We start from the raw sequence: 21,352 nt of genomic DNA, 5'->3' as shown, positions 1-21,352 counted from the left end.
ACTAGTACTAGTAATAATTAACACGTACTGAGCCATTTTCTAGGCACTGTTGTCCTAAGTGTATTAGTAATACATATAATCTTCAAGATAAAAAAAAATTCTAAGAATTCCTGTATACACTTTAGCTTTTCCATCCCCAGGTTACATATCTTTTTTATCTTCTTAAAATTATGTTAAAAACCAACCAAAAAAATTGTTAAAAAACAGTGAACAAAACTAGGTTCACTGCTCTCCCAAAAGGTTTTCTGATCTGTCATTGCAAATTATGAAGTCTTCCACATTAGATATTGGTTTTATGCATGTATATATGAACAAACAGAGTTAGATGCTAGTGAAAATGTTTCTGTTTCAGCTTCTTTGTCCAGAGATGGCAATAATTCTATTAAAATCCTCATAAGAGATTTGCTTAGAATTCAATTACTATATATTAGCCATGGAAGATGGGTACCAGATGTAGATTCACACACTCTAGAAATACTTTTGAAATGAGATTTACATGAGAATTAGCTATACAGTGAAACTATCTGAAATCCTGCATATAAAGCAAATTCTATCTAAACATCTCTCTCTCTGAACAATGAGTAATCACACTTTTTATTCTAAAAGTAAAGGACTACATATTATGATCATCTGTGCATAATCTCTCTTTACTAATACTGGCAAAGATCCTAACAAGATCTCAAAATATATTATCTACAAAGATTTAAATAAGTTTATCTGAAAAGTATCAATATCTGACAAACTGCTCTGAGGAGGAAACTCACTGAGATATTTTAATAAATACATTTTTTAAATGATAGAATCCAGTACAGATGACCACTAAGCCTAGTCCTTAGGGATATTTCAGATGGCTCATATTATGAGTGAAAAATACCTATGCATTTTCTTTAAATTTTCTCTACATTAACAAACAGGAAGCAAAACAATTCTATCAACACTAAAATTAAGTTCAAATAGAATCAAGAAATGTTGGCTTTTCATTATTTAATTTAAGTCTGACCTAATCTTTTCCCCACCTTCTCCTATTTTCTCAAAGCCATTAACTTGTATTACAGAATGTTACAGTTGAATCTTTGAAAGCTGTTAAGTCTAGTCCCCTCGTTTTACAGATTAGGAAATAGGTCCAGAGAGGTTAAATATCTTGTCAGCCAAGCCAGAAGTAGATGCTTGACCTCCTGCATCTTAGTTGAGTACATTATCCACAACACCAGGCTGACCACAGCAGTGTCTGCAAGAAATAGTGCACAGAATCTCCCCAACGTTTTGTTATGTTATCAGAGAAATTTATGCTTCACTGAAAGTTATGATTACAAGTCTGTAAGTATGACTTTAAAAAAAGAACTCAAATAGAATTTCTAAGGTCAGCCCATAAGAATACCCCAACTGCTAACTGGAATGGATGAATGTCTAGGACAGAATGAGTGCTACTGAGACTTGGTGCAGAGAATTTTGAAAACTTCCTGTGCTATCCATTGAAATTTTAACATTGAAAACCCTGCAGTAAAGACAGATTTGCTTCCTTTCAGCTGCTGGTTAGATATAAGTCTATATGGTGTTTTGGAATATAGGCTTAAAAATCACAGCTCACTATCTCTGATTTTAAGCATTACTTTACCTTTCTCTGTAACTCGTCTCTAAAGTGGGATAATAAAAGCACCTATACCTCATATATAGTTAAGAACAGTATATGAATAATGTATGCAAAGAATGCAGGATAGTGGCTGGTACACAGAAAGTCTCAGTAAATTTCAGTTTCCATTCCAAGTGGCCTTTTTCCTTGCCTCGTTTAACAAATTCAATATTTCTGAGTCTGGTCAGAAAAGGGAAAATTCCATTTTTTTTGTTTTTTTTTTTTCACTCTACCATGAAGGATGAGAGAAATCAAGTAAAAGCGCTAAAAAGAACACTGGGCTTAGTAGTGACAAACTAAAGTTAATTAGCCAAGTGATTCCGAATAGCTTTTCTAATCTTACTTTTAAGAGACTGAAAGTTCAAGTATAACTCTATAAATACAAACTAAAAACTGAGAGTTAATAAGTATAAGAAACCATTCCTGATCCAAGTGGAAGAAGCAGAAATCCCTTAAATGTGTTAAATCTTTGCCCTACTAAATATTTGCCAGAAGCTCTAACTATACATTTTCTTACTTATTTCATGTTCATGTTCTCAACAGAAATTGAACAAAAAATAAAACCAACAAGAGTCTCATTTTTTGGTCAGAATTAAAAGAAAAAACATTTCTCATTAATGGTTGTGGTCAAGAATGAGAGTACAATAATATAGAAAACCTAGATTTATTTATTAAGCTATTACAAAGACAAAACAATTATCATCTGAAGTACTTTGAGGACTTCATCACAATTTCTTGTTCTGTTACAGAAACTGACCTAAAAGGCTGGAAATTAAAGGATATAACTTGAGGTTATAACAGAACAAACTGCTGAAATATGGTGAAAGGAGCAAAAGCTAGTCAAGCACTTGTATTAGTGGTAGTATAGATGGCTGGGATGTTTCTGAAGAGGCTCTCTAGCGATGCCTGTTGAATTAATCTGGGTCCCAAATTAGTAAAAAAAAAAGATCATTATCCCATGGAGAATGAGCAGAGGCCAGGATTTCTCTGATATCTCTTTTTCTTTTTAAGGGGTAAGGGTATCCTTAGGCCCTAAAGGGGTATTTCTTAGATTCGACCTTTCTCCTATCCAGTCTACCTAAACCTTCAAGTGCCCATGCATTTTCACCAACAGCCCTACTAGGTTACGGAAAATGCATACACTGAAGGCATGAATTATAGGCTTACTCAGAGGGTACCTGGATACAGAAAGTTTGGGGATAAATAATAAACTACAAATATCCTCTTGGTTAAGTTAATTCACCTTTGTTAATAAAGGTCATAGTTTCTTCTGCTGGTGACTACTTGTTGTCTCCATATAGTCTGTCTCAAGAAAGAACTGGTTCAGGTAAGTTTTGGAGAAGGAAAATTACTTTCATCACACCCACCACAGAGTGGAAAAGGCACCAAGTTCTCTCCTACAGTTGAGTAGAATCTGTAAAACAAAAGGTTTACAATGTTTATAGTAATAATAATATCTATTATTTACTTAATGCCTAATCAAGAGTGCCAGGGGATTTAAATGTATTATATCTCAGTCTTTGCAACAATCCTGCCAGGTAGTTATTATCAACTCCATTTTTCAGAGGAGGAAACTAAGGATTAGTGAAGTCGCATGCCTTGTCCAAAGACAAAGAGCCCCAGTATGTAGTAGAGTTGTGATTCCACCATTCGTGTGTCTTTCCTTTCACCCCATCTCATGCATTGAGAGGTCCTAGTTCCATTATCTTGAAATTTTAATCATTACATAAACACTCTAATTATTCTTTATTCTCTCATTAAAGGCAAATACAATTTTAAATGATTAAAAATTTACAGACATTGTTTGGAATTTAGGTCAATTATCCAGATGAAGAACTTGTATTAACTTTATGAATAAAACATCTCTCTGCTCCAGCTGTAGCATAAAATGAATAGAAAACAAATCATCAGCTCATTAGAAAGTTTGTGGCTATTTTATGGTTATTTCACCATAAAATTATATTACAAAGAATCCTAAGAATTCTCACCAGGGAACTGCAGTAACGTCCCATTTGTGTAATCATCAGTGACAGACCAAATGAGTTTCTCATAATCTTTGTTAATAGAGTGGTTGGTGTTCTCTGAATAGTCTACTTTTCAAGAAGAAATATGTGAAAACCAGAAGATCCAAAAAAATCTGTTTTCCAGTTTCAGTAAAAGATACTAAATAAGTATTACTGAACTGAAAAGACCAAAATGCTATTAAGAACATGATAAATAAAATGTAAGAAATAAAGAAAGAAGACAAGTTTATACCAAAAGATTTCCTGTAAAGTAGAACAGTGAAGTATTAGCATCTGGAACTGTAAGATCTGAAAATTAAAGTTAACAGAGTTCCAGCAATATGAACACATATTTTTTTAGCTAACTGCAGAGGAGACATTGATGATTTTAGACTGTACAGCTACCAAGGATAAAAGTAAATGTTGTAGAACTGAAAATTAAGAATTTAAAGAAAGACATAAATCACAGAACTCTAAGAGATTATTTTCTGATAGCCCTACTGGCAGCACCTAAGATGAAAGCAGAGATCCATTATCACAATTCATGGTTAGTATAAGCAATGCTATATTCATAACAGCAATAATTCGGAAAGTAAATGGAGCTTGGAATAACAAGGGATCTCACAACCTAACTGGATGTCTGACAATGGTACAAGAGGCAAGCCAAAATATATAATCTTGCCATGCTACTACCATCTGCTTTAATAAAGGACATGGATATAAGTAGAATCTCAAAGACTTTCTGGAAGACATCTAGTATTCAAGAAAATGCTATGAGGTCAGAGGTTAGGAAGACATTATATAGAGGAGAAAAAGGGACAGCAATTTAACAGTGTAAAAATCTTACAGTTTCAAAGAAGGGCTGCTAGGATTACTAGCCTTATCTCTGTATGATATGAACTAGTTAAATGACCTTTAGATATTATCTAACACAGGAGTCCCTAAACCCCAGGCCGCAGACCAGCACTGGTCTGTGGCCTGTTAAGAACCAGGCCGCACAGCAGGTGGTGAGTGGAAGGTGAAAGAGAGAAGCTTCATCTGTATTTGCAGCCACTCCCCAGTGCTAGCATCACCACCTCAGCTCAGCCTCAGATCATCAGGCATTAGATTCTCATAGGAGCACCAGTCCCTGGTGCCAGAAAGGCTGGGGACTGCTGATCTAACATATAGTTGAGATACTCAAGCTGGCAAAGCATGGTTTATTTCTCAGAGTAACATAGAACAAATAAATAGCCAGGGAAAAACTGTACGCCAAGCTCATGAGAAGGTCAGAGGAAAGAAAACTGGCAGTGAGCTCTCATGTCAGTCAAGAAAATCAGGTATAAAGCATCCTGGGAAATGTTAGCTTTTGGACAACTGTACATGGACTTGTTATGGTTTGTCAAATCAGCCTTGAACACTAAGGTTCTCAGGACCTTGGTCCATCATTATTTTCAGAAGGGAAACTGATACAAGATTATGATTAAAGGCTTTAACTCAGTTTAGTATAACTTCTAATTTCTCCCCAATTCAACGAGCAGTGAGTCGCAGCAAATCTCTGCTTTGTGTTTTTTAATGAATGAACATGGTAAGGTTTCAAACATCATAAGTGGGAAAATGTGGCTCAAGAGCAGACTAGGACATAATCTCAGGCTTTGCTGTTCCCACATGAGCCAACAAGGGAGAGCTCCATTTCTGAATAAAGGAATAACGTCATTCTCTTTAGTCCACTGAAGATGGGTGTCTTATTTTCCCATGTACTTTCAGTGCCTGGCGTGTGGTAAGTGCTCAGTAAATGTTAATTAACCTGAACATCACCATGTTTGCAGATCTTGACTTCTTAGAAGAAAAAAAAAAACACATAACTTTCAATTATTTCAGAAATGGATAAACTGCTAATTTTATAGAGTTCTCTTGAATTATTAAAATAAAAATTATTTGAGATGATTTTCACATTCATTGACAAGGGAAAAAATAAACTACTTACCCCAAAGCAGCAAAAAATTATTTTCAGTGATCAACATCTGCATCCTCAAACTGTCCAGCAACTGTTGGTGTAGTATCTACCTCCATCCCATCTGAGGAAAAAATTAACCACTGAGCAAAAGTCTACTTCATACTTTAGACAGATTCGGCTTATATTTCAACCAGAAGGAAGCTAGTGCCCTCTGTTGGTTAAGCATTGCTATTTCTTTCTCTTTTGAAAATTGAAGTTATCAAGAACAAATTGAGAAAGAAAAATGCCATCTGTATATTTAGGCCAAGTTAAAATTAGTCTACACATTTAACATTTACTTTGTAAATTCTCAACTTTAACAATGACAGAATGCTAGGTAGGAGTTGTCTACAGCTGCTTTCTCCACTTCCGCACTTCCCATTCACCCCTCAACTTTTCAGCCAACCACAAACTGGCTTCTGCCTCTAGCCCCTGGGTACCCTACCACCTGGAAAACCAACACAGCAAGCAAATGTAACACATATCTATAATTAACTCATCATCTTTCCACATAGAAAATGCTTCTCATTCCCATCTTATTAAAGATATCTCTTACCTGCCTAATCCAGGATCCCCCACCACATTTCTTAACTTGTTGCTTCCATCTCTTAAGTAGCTCCCAAATGTTAAGTTTTTTGACATTCACTGCCCCTATCTAATTTAGGTCACTATCTCTCATCTAATTTAAAACTTAAGTTACTGTCTACGGCCATGCTACCCTGAACAAGCCCGATCCCGTCTGATCCCGGAAGCTAAGCAGGATCGGGCCTGGTCAGTACTTGGATGGGAGACCACCTAGGAAAACCAGGTACTGTAGGCATAAAAAATAAAAATAATAATAAGGGATGGTAAACTGACAAGGTCCTTGCAATCTGTGAGATCAACCAAGGGTTGCCTTGCCTTAAAAAAAAAAAAAAAATTAAAAACTTAAGTTACTTAACAGTTTCTCTCCTTCCCTCTAGTTATTTCCCTCTGTAGTTAATTTTCTATATTATAGCCAGTCATCTTCTGAAAAATTCTGCAATGGCTTCCCACTGACCTAAGTGTAAAGGTGCAATTCTTTAAGTTTTCAAGTTCCTTTAAGATATAGCTCAGTTTGCAATCCACCTTCACCTGTTGAGCTAACTATCCTTCATACTCAGAGATCCAGATATAACGAACAACTTTCAGTTTGCAGAGCTGAATGATCTCTTAAACCTTTGAACATGGCTGATCCTTTACCTGCCTCTCTCTCCAACCTGTATGTAATCTCCCATCACACAGGTCATTTTTCAGATCTTGCCTTAGCTGTCACTTACTCCATGAAGGCTGGGTGAAGGGCCCAGCCTTTAGTTCTGCAGATTCTCAAGCTTCCCCTGTATCTCAGTGTTGTACCACAATGTACTGTAACTGCTTAATAAGTTATTTTTCTCTCTACTAGAATGCCACTGATACGAAGATAGTAACATCATCTCTCTTAAGCACTGCTGTATTCTCTGTACCTGGTACAATAAACTCTTCTTGATATAAATAAGTGCATGAAGCCCTGAAATACCACTAATAGGTAGTGTGTGATTAAATGGCAAAAAGACTGAAATTTACTAAGACAGATCTCAGGTGTTCTCACCACACACACACATACACAAACACAAACATACAAAAGATAATATGTGAGGAATGGAATTTAATTAGCTTAACTATAGTAGTAATTTTGCTATGTATGTATGTATATCAAAACATTATGATATACACCTTAAACATACACAATTTTTATTTAAAAAATTTTTAAACAAATAAAAAAAGTGCATGTCAAACTAAAGTTAAATAAATAAGTAAGTAAGTAAATAAATAAATAGATAAATGGCAAAAAGGATTAGAAGATGGAAAATGGTACAGATTGAAGAAGTTTTATACAGAGGCAACTCTGTATATGCTAATGAGGCTTAGGAATAAAAGTCCAAAAATCTCACTTTAGCAAAGTGTTTGAGACCTTAAGTATTTCGTTTGCTACAAAGCATTAAATAAGAAATTTTATAAATAATAATAATAATAAAATCCTTCAGTGATGAAAGGCTTTTCAATGGTCAAGGGCACTCTCCAGCCAATCACTGTAATGAGAAAAGATAATATCTTGAATTCTCTCAACTACGAGTTTGGTAGAGCACTAGAAATCATTTAAGCCATCTCACCCTAAAGCCTATGTTAGAGGCTCACCAGCTAGGGTTTAAAATGGAGAGACAACATAAGAAATAATTGTGACCCAAAGCCTAAACTTTTCCAAATTAAAATATCCCAGAATTTCAGGATCTCCAAGTCAACATGCTAAGTGCATAGAGATGTTAATCGCAGCATTATAAGAGAAACTTAAATGAACCAAACAAGAGAAAAATGATGGTAACTCTCTTTAAGAATATTCAACATCACTAAAAATTAGAAGTGTTAAGACTCTGTAACAACATAAAATATTTACAATACATGTAACATTCAAGAAGTGCTTATAACAGTGCCTGGTATATTATTTTTGCACATCAGCTTATTTAATCCTCTTATTAGCTATTAGACATGAAGCAACTTATGTGACCTTGCTGTGTCTTAGTTTCTTCATCTGTAAAATAGGGATCATAATAGCATCTACCACAGAGGTTCTTGGAAGAATTAAATGAGTAAATATGTGTAATGTTTAAATCAGGGTCTGGCATATAAGAGTACTACCTACGTGTTTTACTGAGAGTTGTAGGAACAAGACAAGAGACATTTAGGGGTAAAGATAGAGCTATTTCTTCAGAGTCAGAGAGAAGGGTCTGAATTTTATATGGTGAGTATCAAGCAATCACTGAGGGGACATCCTTATATAAGACTGAGAGTGTTCTCAGAAGATTAATATGGCACAGTGAGGTTGAGGAAGGGATGATAGAGGCAAAAAATTTACTACAAATTTGGCATGAGAAGAAAAGGACCTAGGTTTGGAGGATAGGGATAGTAATAGCAAAGAGATCTAAAAAGCCTTTTAAAAGAAAAATCCATGGAACTCAGTATTGGGCTGGATAAGGAAATAAATGGTAAAGGATGAATCCAAAGTACCTCAAGAAACTAACTGAAGTAGGATACTTAGAAAAGGGAATGAGTCTCAGGGAAAATAGTTACAAAGAAGCTTACAAATATAAGACAACTAAAACATACACATTTAAAGCCACTTGTTTAAGGTCCAGATGGTTATCATAAAAAAGAAAACTCGTTTCCTGAATGCTACTTAGTCTTTTTAATCAGCTGACTTAGATTTGCATATAATCTTGTAGAAATTCGTTTTAAAATTAAAAACAGCAGCATCACTGTGCACGCACACACACATATATACACATAAGCGAACAAACAAAAAGTCTGGAAAAATATGCAACAGAAAATTAATAGATGTCTCTCAATTAGAATTAAACTTGATTTTTCATTTCTTCTTTGCCTATGCCCACTTAAAAAAATTTTGACTGAGGACATAAACTGTTTTTGTAGTTAGGAAAACAAGTTTAAAAAAACTGACATGAGAATTCCCGTTCTATGTAATTCTACATCAGCTTCCTACACTACAAAGAGTTAATTCTGAGATGTGTCTTAGTTTCCAAAAGAACCTACACACGTCCCTCCATAACTTCCCTTGTTGCCTAAGTGACCATCTAACTGTTCATACTGAAGAGAAAGAATACTCACCTTCATAATCTCTTATTGAATCTTCTGTCCGGACTCCAGCCATGTTATACTGGCTGCTCACAGACTGAGAAAGCATTCCTTCTAATCTCTCCAATGTGGCCTGGCCTTCTGCTGTTAAATGGGATAATCCTTCTTCATAGGTGTAAAATGTAGGAATGTCCCCCTGCCCTTGTTCTAAACAAATAAAAAGCTTTTAAGCTATTGTAAAACAATTAGAAAAAAAAAATAGATATTCAATAATGCATTTACTGAAGGTACAATGAAAAAAGGCTTCTAGGAAAATACTTTTCAACATTCATTTAACACACATAAATAGGCCATCTGCTGAAAATAGAGATACAAAGAAAATGTCCCTACCCTCTAGGATGAGAAGGGATTCTAAGAGAAGAACCAATAAATGGCAACTCCCTAAGAATCAAATGTCTGGGGACCAGGAGGAAAAAATAGTGTTCCTGAGGCCAGGGAGTCTTATATTATTACAAAGTGGGAATTTTACAGGTGAGTGCAAATTAATTTGATATTAATTTGTACTGAAGGTTTTTTCTTGATTAAAATACATGTTCCTTTAAAAAAAGCAGAAATTCTAGAAAATACGAAGAGTATTTAAAAAAGAATCATCCAAAAAACTCAGTGAAGATGAGAATGTATTTAGATATATAAAGGAGAATGCCAGAAATGAGTTTGTCTCATGCCAGAAAGTGGGTACATATGGAAGAAAGGGCTTTGGATAGCCAAACTGGTGTACAGGAGACCATAGGCAAAAGAAAAAGAGCACAGCAGGCACCTCAAGTTACAAGATTCTATCAGGCTAGTGACTACATTCTGGTCTGCAAGTGAAAATACTGATAGATAAATGAAGTATTTTCTAGGAAATGTTCTAGGAAAAAAAAGTGACTTTGGCAGCGAACTGTACGAAAGGATATGTTAAATAAAGATGCAGATGATATAAGTTTCAGGGGATGGAGGGAGAAGGCCTATTCTCTGGGGGCAGCTACATCAACTTAAAAAGACTCTTGTGACTACCTACTTTCCTATCTACCATTTTCTTTCCTTCCATTTATCTCTATCCTCCCTACCAACCCAATAATCTCTATTTCTTACCCTCAAGCTCAAAAGCCCATAAATTTTTCCAATTTGACTTAGACATGAATTATGTCACTCACTTTTATTAATAATACTATATCAGTACTTAGAGATATAAAGAACTAAAATCCCATCCCTTTAGTATAAATAAGAGCTTAAAATGAAACACACACACACACAAACACCTTTAAAATTCTACTTCACTAACCATGTGCTTCCACATCATATTCTTCTCCATCGTAATCATCTGAATCTTCATCCTCAGGATCTGGATGCAAAGCCTGGCATTCACACATTGCAGTGAACATTGCCTCCACTAAGCAAAGAAATTAAACTGTAATTAATATTGCTTTCTGGCCAAAGTGCAATAAAAGTTAATTAAATAACCATCGGTGTAAATAAAGTGCTTGATGGCAATGGACAAGTCACAAAATTCTGAGTTTATTTCAAGATATTATTGAGATCTCCTAATTCCTGATGGGTTTTCTAAGGAAAAGGGTCAAGAATCCTAGTCAGACTGCTGTTATCATAGAGAAGCCCCTTGCAGCTAAAGGGCTCTTTCCAGTCATCCTGGCATCTCCCTCTTTGGAACTGCCATGACTCCTCAGCCCTCTAACTGGTGAGATTTATAGTCAACAGCATCAAGTCAATAAAAAAAAAAAAAAAAAAAAAACAGCTTCCTCCACTCGCAAAACACACCAAGTAACACTGTATCTACTATACTATCATCACATTCACAATCTTTGCTATTAATAGGGATCTGGGCCTCAATAATAGTACAGATGTTAAAAAGAAGAAAAAGCAGTAGAATGGAGGTAGTGAAAGAAAGAATGTGTGTGTCAATAGGGGGAATGTTTGGTACATGAAGGAAAAAGAAATTCTACAGAACACTCACATGCTGATTTATCACTAGGCACAAATCTAAATTCAGCAATAGGTTCAACATCATCATCACTATCTTCCTCTTCTTCATCAGGAACAGATTCTTTTGATTCTTCTAGAGAGGGATAAAAATAACCTTTTAATGCTGTTATTTGTTTGAAAAAAAAAAAAAGTCTGAAAAAACTTCTTAAAGGATGCTTACTGACATATCTAAATACTTAAATTCAATTACTTCAAATTATAGGGACATGGTTATTTTAAAGCTAAAAAAAAGACTCTGGATAGTCTCTGGTCTAGTCGCACTGTACTTCACTGAGCCCTAGAGATTCCAAGCCCCTTCGAGGTCATGTGGGGGGTGAAGAAAAGTCAGGCCTCTCAAAAGTACAGTTTCAATGTCATCTGCTTCTCTTACCTTTCACCTTGAAACAAAGGGTACAGAAACAGTTTGTAAACCTCTGATGTAATTCATTACTAACAAACAACAGATGAACAACCAAGGCCCTTAAGTTAACTGACCCAACAGATAAATTAACAAAGTCTGCGAGCAAGAAAAACGTACAAATGTTCAACAAAGAGAACATGTACATGCAGCTGGTGAAGCGGAAACTGTCTGGAGAGGTATATCCTACTGAGTGTATGTCCTCCTACTACCCAGCAATTCCTCATCTAGATACCTATGTACATAATTAGTTTGTACAAAAATGTTTACTGAAGTACCACATGTACTAGTGAAAGTAGAAATAAAATGTTGATCAAAAAAAAGAAACAGATGTATTGCAACCAGGTCATATTATGTTATATAACAGCTATCACTTAAAAATGAACATATGTGACTTATAGGTATCAAAATAGATTACAAGCACAGTTGAGTGAAAAAAGCAGTTGCAGAATATATATAATACCACTTACATTAAAACCTTAAACACATTACAAAACCATTACATTGCTAAAAGTATACTACGTAGTCATTAAAAATCTAAAAGCACAGACAGGAAGTACACATGCCATCTTTAGGATGTTTAACTCCAGAGACAGTGAGAACGAAATGGGACGGAGAACAAAAAGGATTTCAACAGTATTGACATACTATCTATATTTCTTTAAAAGACTAGAGTAATTATGAAAAATGTTACAATTTATGCTGAATATTGAATAACAGAAATTTTTTATTACTCTCTACATTTTTCAATATTTGAATTATTTCATAATAAAGTCAACAAAATACTTAAATATACCCCAAAACATCAAAACATGTTCAAAACCAATAATCTTAAAAATATAAAGTAAATTTTGTTTAGCTCATTAAAAGTGACCATCAAAATAATGTTAATTCTCCATGCAGCTGAAAATAAAGTGGAAAGGTATTATTATATAATACTATTCAAAGTATAAATTGTTATAAACTTTCTGGAAAGCAATTTACAATATATGTTAAAAGCTTTAAAAATGTTTATTACCTTTATTGCAGCAATTTTACTCATAGGAATCAATTAACAGGAGATAGCCACTAAATCTCTAACTTTCATTTTTACAATTCATACAAACTTACTGTAGAATTATGAAAAGATACAGGTAAGCAAAAAGGGAAATTTTAAGTAATGGCCACTATCAATAATGTTAAAAATAATAGACTTAATGGGACTTTTCCTGTCCTGTTTCTGTTATTATATTGTTAAATATAACACACATGTCCTTTGCAAACAAGCAAAATAATACAAAAATATTAGAAAATTCTAAATAATTCTAAATAGTTGAATATATTATAGTACTATCTAACTTTTTCAATGTATTTTAAAAAACAAAATGGTATCATACCATAATTATTATTCTATAACTGAATGAACATCACTTTTTAAATTATAAAAATAATATGTGCTGGTATAAAAGTAATTGAAAGAGTCTAGGTGGATTCAAAGAAAAAGTCCCTACCACTCTTAATTTCTCTCCCTAGAAATAACCACTATTAACACTTTCTTTTATATCCTCAGGAATCTACCTTAGAGCAATAAATAGAAATGTTATACAGTATTTTTACAATTAAGAAAAAAATACAACCATGATCAACACTCACCAGCTCACGCTAGATCACTGGGGTGGCTGCCATACTCTGTCTTTTTAAACCTTTCTAGATTTTCAACAATGGTAATGAATTTAGTAATTTTAAAAATAATCTAATGACTTCAACAATAAGCTGATGGTCTATTTTAAAAAGGTTTATGAAGGTAAACCAAAGAGAAAAAAAAATCTGGAGCTTGGAGAATCAGGATGAAACAAAGGCTAGGAAAAAAGGATCCAAGCATGTATAACTTACGAGATGAATATAGAGTTCCAGATAAACAGAACTGGAGAACTACTGAAATAAATGTAACCCAAGAAGGAGGATTCTACTTTCTAGTAAGACAGAAAAGTCCTACTCAATTTAGTTAAGAAAGGATTAATTATAATCCCAACAATTTCAACTTAAAGTAGCTACTCCAAATCTACTGAATCTTTATTTCCTAAATTGGGATTCCAGCGTTTGCATTCTTAACAAGAAAAAGCCCCAGATGTTTCTAATGTGCAGCTAGGTTTAAAAACTAAAGACTACCACAATCTCCTAATTTTTCTGGGTGAAAATGAGGCACAGAGAGATGAAAATGACTTGCTTATCGAGTTAATGACAGTCTTCTTATGCATTTCTCTTTAGCTAGCTTTATTCAAGATAGGTTTATTCAAACCCTACCTTTCCAGCCTTATTTTTTGACATATACCTTTGCCTAATGCCAGTGTTCTAAACTATTTACGGGCATTTCACATCAACATTTGGAACTGACAAGGGTATTGCTAATGTTTTGCATTTCTATGAATTAATGATGATTTAAACTAAACATATAATACTCTTAGTTATGAAATCATAGTCGCATTTGCTTAGATGGAAAGTGAACTTTGTGTCTAATACCTCTTCATTTGGAAGTCTTAATACAATCCAAGGTCAACTATCCTCTCTTTTAAACTTTACTAGATTTTTATCTATCTTTGGGCCCTTTCCAATGACAAGAGTTTGAAATCTTATAACAAAAATATTTTCCATAGCTGAATTGGTCATTCCCACTTAATGAGGCAGGGCTTGCCAAAAGCCTTAAAAATTACTAAATAATTAGTGTAACATTGAAAATAAATGGTAATTTTATATCTGAAATCGTATTAAAATTCCAAATTGAAGGAGCAATAGCAACAGGAAAACTTACAGGAGTGTCTCTTATATACTATTTCAAAGAAAAGCAACCCATTATTTTAAAAGCAGAAGTTTACTAAAGGTGTAACAAATGTCCTTTCAACCCCAAAGTTCTGTATTTCTACAAAAGGTGAACCTATTAAAAGAATACAATATAGCACACCAACTTCTTATTTAGTCACACTTACAAAAATCAAATAAGTTATTTTGTGCCTAACTTATTTCTCATTTTGCATTCTTACAACCCAGTCAAAAGCCTAAAAAAAGATTTTATCTTTCTTACTCTACCTTTCATTAATTTCACTAGATTTTTATTAATCTTTGTAGTTATGTCCAACAGCAAAAACACCAGCCTTGACACTACTGACATTTGAACTAGATAATTCTTTGTTATGGGAGGCTGTCCTGTGCATTGTAGGGTGTTTAGTAACATCCCTGGCCTCTAACTGCTGGATGCCGGTAGCACTATTCGCCCCTTCCAGTCAGGACAATCAAAATGTCATTGTCAAATATAGGGGGAGGGCAACATATCCCCCCCTGAGAACAGAACAAAACAGGTTCTCTTCTAAATTCTTGGAAGCACAAAGTATACTGATCCAAGCTTTAAGAGTGCCAAATATAAATGCCTTTGCAAAAAGAAAGTTAAACTCAAGAGAAAAAATTAGAAACACATATTGTAACTGAATAATTCTAAGTGCGAATATATAGAAAGCAAAAGGTAGTTTCCAAATTATTTTACTGTGTTGAAATTTTGCTTAATAAGCTATTATTCAAAATAGGTCAATAGCTTGAAAATTACATTGATATATAGAAAGCAAAAGGTAGTTTCCAAATTATTTTACTGTGTTGAAATTTTGCTTAATAAGCTATTATTCAAAATAGGTCAATAGCTTGAAAATTACATTGATTGCTTTTTAAAATATAACATGCCACCAAAGGCAGCTCAAGATTAAATTACCATACATACCTCCAAATTTGGCATTCACCATAACATACAAATGCTCTCGTGGATATGCATTTAGGTCCCTGGACACTGCATGCAAACTAATGGTGGGGTATTCCAGTGAGAATCCTAATCCAGAGCCATCTAACCAAGACAGGCGGCTGAAAAACACATTTTAAATAGATTATTTCAAGAAAGTAAATCCTAACTTAATATCCTAAAGTTTATAAAGATTCAGCTTGGACACTTATGCATGTGAATAAGAAATATTCCTAAAAAATGAAAATTCAGCAGCAGGAACTGGATTTAAGACCAATTCTGTTATGGTCTCTTTTCCTCTAGCTAAAAGTTCAAAGAGATCTGAAAAGCAAGTTTTCTAAACTCACAAGTGTGTTTCTGTGCCTTTCCGCTTGTTCTCATTTGGAATGGCTTTAGGCACCTTCTTTGCTTTTGAAAATCTTCTTCAGCTCATTAGGTCTTAGCTCCTCCTTGATTCTTCCCTCCAATTACTCCAGTCCATAATGATTTCTTCTTTTTCTAAAGTGTACTTATGCTCAGTAATACATCATTTAGCACTTAACTCTGTGATAATATGAATTTTATGTGTACCTTCAGAGAATGTGAGCTAATTGACAGGAGAACCTGTCATATTCTTTATTTAACGTTCTTCAAAACCACTAGCATAGAGCTCAGCATGTAAACATATAAATACCCAGGAATCACTATTTTCTCCACTAACCCTACATTAAATGAAATGCACATGAAATGGCTGTAATCATACTTACCACAAGTTAGAAAATAATTATCATATTGAAAGATAGACTTTATGAAGACTTTCATTTATTCTGCAGCTTTAAGAGAAAGCCACAGATAAGCAAGGTCTAGTTTTCCCTCAAAAGTGGTCAAATGCAAATATTTTACTGGTGTAATAAAAGAAACATATCACCAAAATTAGTATGTTGCTGGTAATAAATACTTAACCATCGGGAACTGCATCACTTAGCAGGAAAAAAATGTAGCAAAAATGTCAAGAAACAACAAAAAAGTTAATGCAATAAAAGTTATATAACATACTGGTTACACAGGGCGGGAGGGAAATGGGAACTGGCTAATGGGTGCCAGTTCTTTTGGGGGGCGATGAATATATTCCAAAATTGACTGTAGTGATGGTTGCACAACTCTGTAAATAGACTAAAAACTACTGAATTGTACACTTTAAATGGGTGAATTATATGTCATGTGAGTTACAGTATCTCCATAAAGCTGTTATTAAAAAGTTAATACAATATAACCCCTGTATCATTCTGTTTTCTACACAATTTTAACAACTGTAATTGTCTAATTTCTTTTTTTAATTTTTTTCTCTTAACTGGTTGTCTAGTTTATAACCGATCAAAACCAAATAAAAGAGAAGCCAGGACTCCCTAGCACAAGAACAATGACAGTGCAGCAGTCAACTCATTCACATTCAATGTAAAAGGAGGTTGAATTTACACTTCAGTCCCCCTAAAGGATATCAATGTCTAACAGCACAAGTGTGTAACACGTGACCCTCACTTATCAAAAACAAAAGAATTAAATTGTGATGAAAACTGAACGACTCTGTAAATATACTAAATGTACACAAAAAAGCAAAAGTGAGAAAATATGTAGACATTTGGAAAGATTTTCATTGAACATGCTTACTAAACAAGAAAAAGAAAACCTGGGAGGCTTAAATTGGTAAATGTTAAGGAGCTTAAAGTGGTAAAAGCTCTATAAATGATTTTCTAGAATGACTCATCCCAAGGGAATAGATTTTATTATTGTAATTAGACGGTGCATACTGCGTGTGCCTTTCCTGTCCACTGCTTTCGTCTTAACATGGAGATGAAATAGTGTTCATGTAGCATAGAGGTATTGCCAGTCCTTTACTAAAACTATTATTATTTTAAGCAAATAAACTCCTTTCTCTCACCTCAAAAATCCCCTGGCACTATCACAATTCAGAAAGTATTCCAAATTTAGGTGTCCAAAATTTCAAATATCCAGAGCCAGAAAACTTTCTTTAATGACTCAATCAGAAGACGGAAAAACTGAAATACAAACACAGACCCAGTGCCCACCAAATTATGGCCTTTACTTTGAAAAGCACATAGTAATTGCTCTGTAGTTTCTTACTGCTGGCAGGATAAAAATGCTGCCTCAGCACATTTCCTATGGAGTCTTCATAATCTTATACATGGACATGGATTATACACTCTATAGAACACAAGAAGTTCCACTTAAAAGTAACATTTACTCTGACCATGAAGTTCTGATTTTTATTTATTCTCTTTTTATATATTCTAAACAAAAAACAAACAAAAATAAAAATCAAATTAATTATACCCAGTCTCAAAGAAACCATGAATCATAAAAGGGAAAAACAAGAATTAGAAAGCCAGTAAACATGCAGAGGAATGTTTTGCTTATTTCCAATGCTTTTGCACAGTATGATCAGTATCCTTTACTCCTGGCATGGTGTGAAGATAGGACACGCAGTTAAGAGAGATCTTGAATTTGAGTTGGTTTAATTATTTGGTTTTAAAATAATTTTGGAATAAGATATAAAAAGAATTACTTACAAGTTTAAATTACCTATTTTAATTTAATAACTTATTCTATTTTACCTGTTTCAAATGATCTATTTTGAATAATTCAAGCCTTTGTTCCCTTCTTTATCCATAAAACATCAACTTCCTATGAAAACTAAGCCTGATAATTCTAAATCTCTCAATATACATCTGAGAAACTATCTACCTAAAACCAAATCAGACGCTGTTCTTCTTTATCTAAAATGGTTTCCCCAAAGCCCAAGGGCTATAAGCCAACCTTGTGAACATGGCTCTCTTTCTCCAGTTTTATTATTTTTCCAATCTTTCTCTCTCATTTCCTAAGATGAAGAACTGTTAAACTGTGTGTGTACTGTATGTACGTATATATTTTTTACATGCATACTTAAAAAAAATACACATACACACATACATATCCTAGCACAATACTGTTTCTCACACTTGCCACTCAGCATTCTATTTCTTTTAATTAGAACAATTCCCCTTTGCCCCACCTCATTTACATGGTTAACTGTTAATCCTCATTTGTCACATCCTCCAGGAAGCCTTCCTAGTTTGAGAGCCTGAGTCTATCAAGACTTGGAAATGCTAGGTAGGAAAGAACATAAAGGGGGAAGAGACCAGGGAGGTGAAGCTAACAGTGAGTATAGAAGAATGAACAGAGGTGTCCAAGGTACTATCCTATTTTTAACCTGAATGGTGGATGTACAGATGTTGGTTTAATTATAATTCTTTAAACCATAGACCTATAACATTCTTTTTTGTATGTATATTTTACAAAAATATTTTCTTAAAGAAATGTAAGAGATTTGTTAGTAAAAGCTGACATAAATTTTTAAATAGATAAGAACTTTAGGAGTTTGTGCTTCCTGAGTGTGATAACTGTATTGTGGTCATAAAGAGAATGTCTTTGTTCTTAGGAGATATACGCTCAAGTATTTACAGGTAAAGTCGTGACGTATCTACGACTCTCGAATAGCTCAGAAAAGAGAGAGATAAACATGGCAAAATATTAAGTGATGAATCTTTGTGAAGGGTCTATAGGTATTAATTTACAGCACTTGCAACTTTTCCTTAGATTTGAAATTTTTCAAAATTTAAAAACAAGTATAGGATCTTCCCCCCAAATGGAGTTACATTATAGAAAGAAGAGCCAATATACAGAGAAGCCACAGAGGAAAAAAAGGATTGTGTAAGAGCTAGAAATCTATCTTTGCTACGCTTTCCACCACTTAAAAGAAATTGCTCTCTCAAGATCACCAAAGATCTCCTTGTCAATACCTAACAGATGCTTTTCGGATCTTATTTTATTTGATTGTTACTCCCTCTTCTCTCAAGTCTCTTCTTCCATGACCTACCTCTTAATGTAGAAGTGTCACCACAGTTCTATCCTTGGCCCCCTTCTCTTCTGGGGTATCTAATCTAGTCCCATGAGTATTTGCTAACACTTACACTAATGATTTCCAAATCTCTATCATTAACACCGCTCTCCCAAGATAAGCACACATGTCCAATTAATCCCCACATGTCCAGACCAAACTCATTATCTGCATTTCAGCCCAAATTTGCTTTTCCTCCCATCCACAGTTCCTATTTTGCTGACTGGTCAAAAGCCTAAACTTTGCTCAAGGTCTGGATTTCTCTCTAAACAAAGAGTTCTTTATATTTTGTGCATGTGTGTGTCCTCTGTGGTAAACAGAATTTTGGCTCCTATAACCTTCATCCCCTGGTGTCAAGACTATGAATACTGTATGTTACAAGGCAAAGGGGACTTTGCAGATGCAATTAAGGTTACTAATCAGTTGACAAAATAATAGAGAGATTATCCTGGATTATCTATGTGGGTCCAACACGAGCTCTTAAAAGCAGAGAATTTCCTCTGGCTGTAGCCCAAAGTGATGCAGCAGAAGGGAAAGTCAGAGAGAGATCTGAAAGACAGTAAGGTCCCTGTGTAAAGGAAACAGGGCCCTCAGTTCTAGAATCGCAATATTTAAGACATGTCTATCTGACTGTGAAAATATAAAGTACTGTAAGTGGCCAAATAAAAGGGCAATTCCTTCTAGGAATGGAAATGGGCGTCAGAAATGGGAACTGAGAGGTCCCTGTGGATACGATCCCAGCCTGCGTGGAGATGAGGTTGTTCCTCTCCCCACCCACACCTATGGAAGAAAATCTAAATCCCTGACCAAATTTCCAAAATCCTCCACAAAATCCTGCCCAGGGCAACATCTCCCGCACCTGTTCATCAGAAAAGACAGTCAGTCACATCGATGACTCTAACTCGGGGTCTAGAAACTCAAAACCTTAAAACAAGACCTTGAATAGAGAACAAGGCACGCACTAGACCTCCGGAAACAGACAAGTAAAAAGCACAATCAATGAGGAGAACTCCCTCTGAAGAAGAGGAAAAGGAAGGCTCCAGAGGAAAGGGCACGAGAACAATCGAGCTCCCTCCTAGCAGAGGTATCCCCGAGGCGACAGGGAGCACGCGCTCCCGCTCCCTGCAGCCACTGATGTCGCGGTCTCACCCCCGCTCCTCTGCAGCAGGCGGCGCGCAGGAGCAGCCCCCGGGAACACGGACCCTACCTCTCAGCGATGTAAAGGGTGCCGTTGCCGAGGCCCTTCCCGTTCAGCACAGCCTCGGTATCTGGCTGCTGATGCCGGAGTCCCTCAGCCGACCCCGGCGGCAGGAAACTTTTAAGGAAGCTCATTGCAGCAGTGAGCACAGAGATACAAGCCAGGAGGAAGCTGAAGAACAGCAACCCCGGCTCGCCGCGTCCCGCCCCGGAAGCGGTGGCGATTACCCCGGAAGATCTACTTAGCCTGCACCAGCGTTTGAGGGTCATCCACCATAGAGATGAGACGTTCTAGGGCTACCTCTCGGAGGCCTGAGATGACCCGGCTGAGTTTGTCACGTGACTCCTCTTCCCGGCTCCCTCGCCATTTTTAAAGCTCCAGGTTTAGCATAACGGAGCGACCTCCCCTACATCCTACTTCAGGGTCGTCACAGAAAGAGGAAGCACAAGGAATAATAAATTCCTTTTTAGACAAAAATGGAAAGAGAGGCCTGAAACATGGAGGGTTTTTTTGCCTGAGGATGCACAGGAAGTACAGTCCGTACTGATCTAGTGGTCATCGTCTCCTAACTGGGTTCACAGCTCCTACCACTTGCGTACGCGTCGTCCCGCACGGGCTGTTCATATCTCAACAGCCATGCTCCAGACAATGTAGGTCCTGACACCGCCCTAGTGCGAGCCATGTTTGCCCATGCCTCAGGTGGACAGACGAGCCCAAAGAGGTAATTAACTCTGAGTGAGGAGCTATATGTCTGTAAGGAGATAGGGCGCTGA

At 35.5% G+C, this 21,352-nt stretch overlaps 1 protein-coding gene and 1 pseudogene across 2 annotated transcripts; one reads left to right on the top strand and one right to left on the bottom strand.

Annotated features, from left to right (window-relative positions):
• Positions 1-2,277: 2,277 nt before the first annotated feature.
• CLNS1A (chloride nucleotide-sensitive channel 1A) lies at positions 2,278-20,798 on the bottom strand. 2 transcript variants are annotated; one of them, XM_011368376.2, is made up of 7 exons: positions 20,589-20,798; positions 15,433-15,569; positions 11,265-11,366; positions 10,578-10,685; positions 9,287-9,460; positions 5,600-5,690; positions 2,278-3,044 (listed from the first exon to the last, which is right to left on the bottom strand). In XM_011368376.2, exons 1-6 carry the CDS (start codon positions 20,711-20,713, stop codon positions 5,623-5,625), a joined length of 714 nt encoding a protein of 237 aa, XP_011366678.1. In that variant the 5' UTR covers positions 20,714-20,798; the 3' UTR covers positions 2,278-3,044; positions 5,600-5,622. The 2 variants fall into 2 exon arrangements, with proteins under 2 accessions (XP_011366678.1, XP_023391300.1); XM_023535532.1 differs by lacking the exon at positions 9,287-9,460.
• LOC111744810 lies at positions 6,310-6,428 on the top strand (annotated as a pseudogene).
• Positions 20,799-21,352: the final 554 nt, after the last annotated feature.

This window comes from Pteropus vampyrus, unplaced genomic scaffold (genome assembly GCF_000151845.1).
Source record: "Pteropus vampyrus isolate Shadow unplaced genomic scaffold, Pvam_2.0 Scaffold141, whole genome shotgun sequence".
Lineage (NCBI taxonomy): Eukaryota > Metazoa > Chordata > Mammalia > Chiroptera > Pteropodidae > Pteropus > Pteropus vampyrus.
This window is presented reverse-complemented; position numbering and strand designations above follow the sequence as displayed.

Coding starts and splice junctions, on each gene's coding strand:
- CLNS1A (XM_011368376.2), bottom strand. CDS start 20,713: ATGAGCTTCCTTAAAAGTTTCCTGCCGCCGGGGTCGGCTGAGGGACTC. Junction 10,686..11,264: donor GCCTAGTGATAAATCAGCAT/GTGAGTGTTCTG, acceptor TTCTTTGCTTAG/TGGAGGCAATGTTCACTGCA. Junction 9,461..10,577: donor ATATGATGTGGAAGCACATG/GTTAGTGAAGTA, acceptor TTATTTGTTTAG/AACAAGGGCAGGGGGACATT.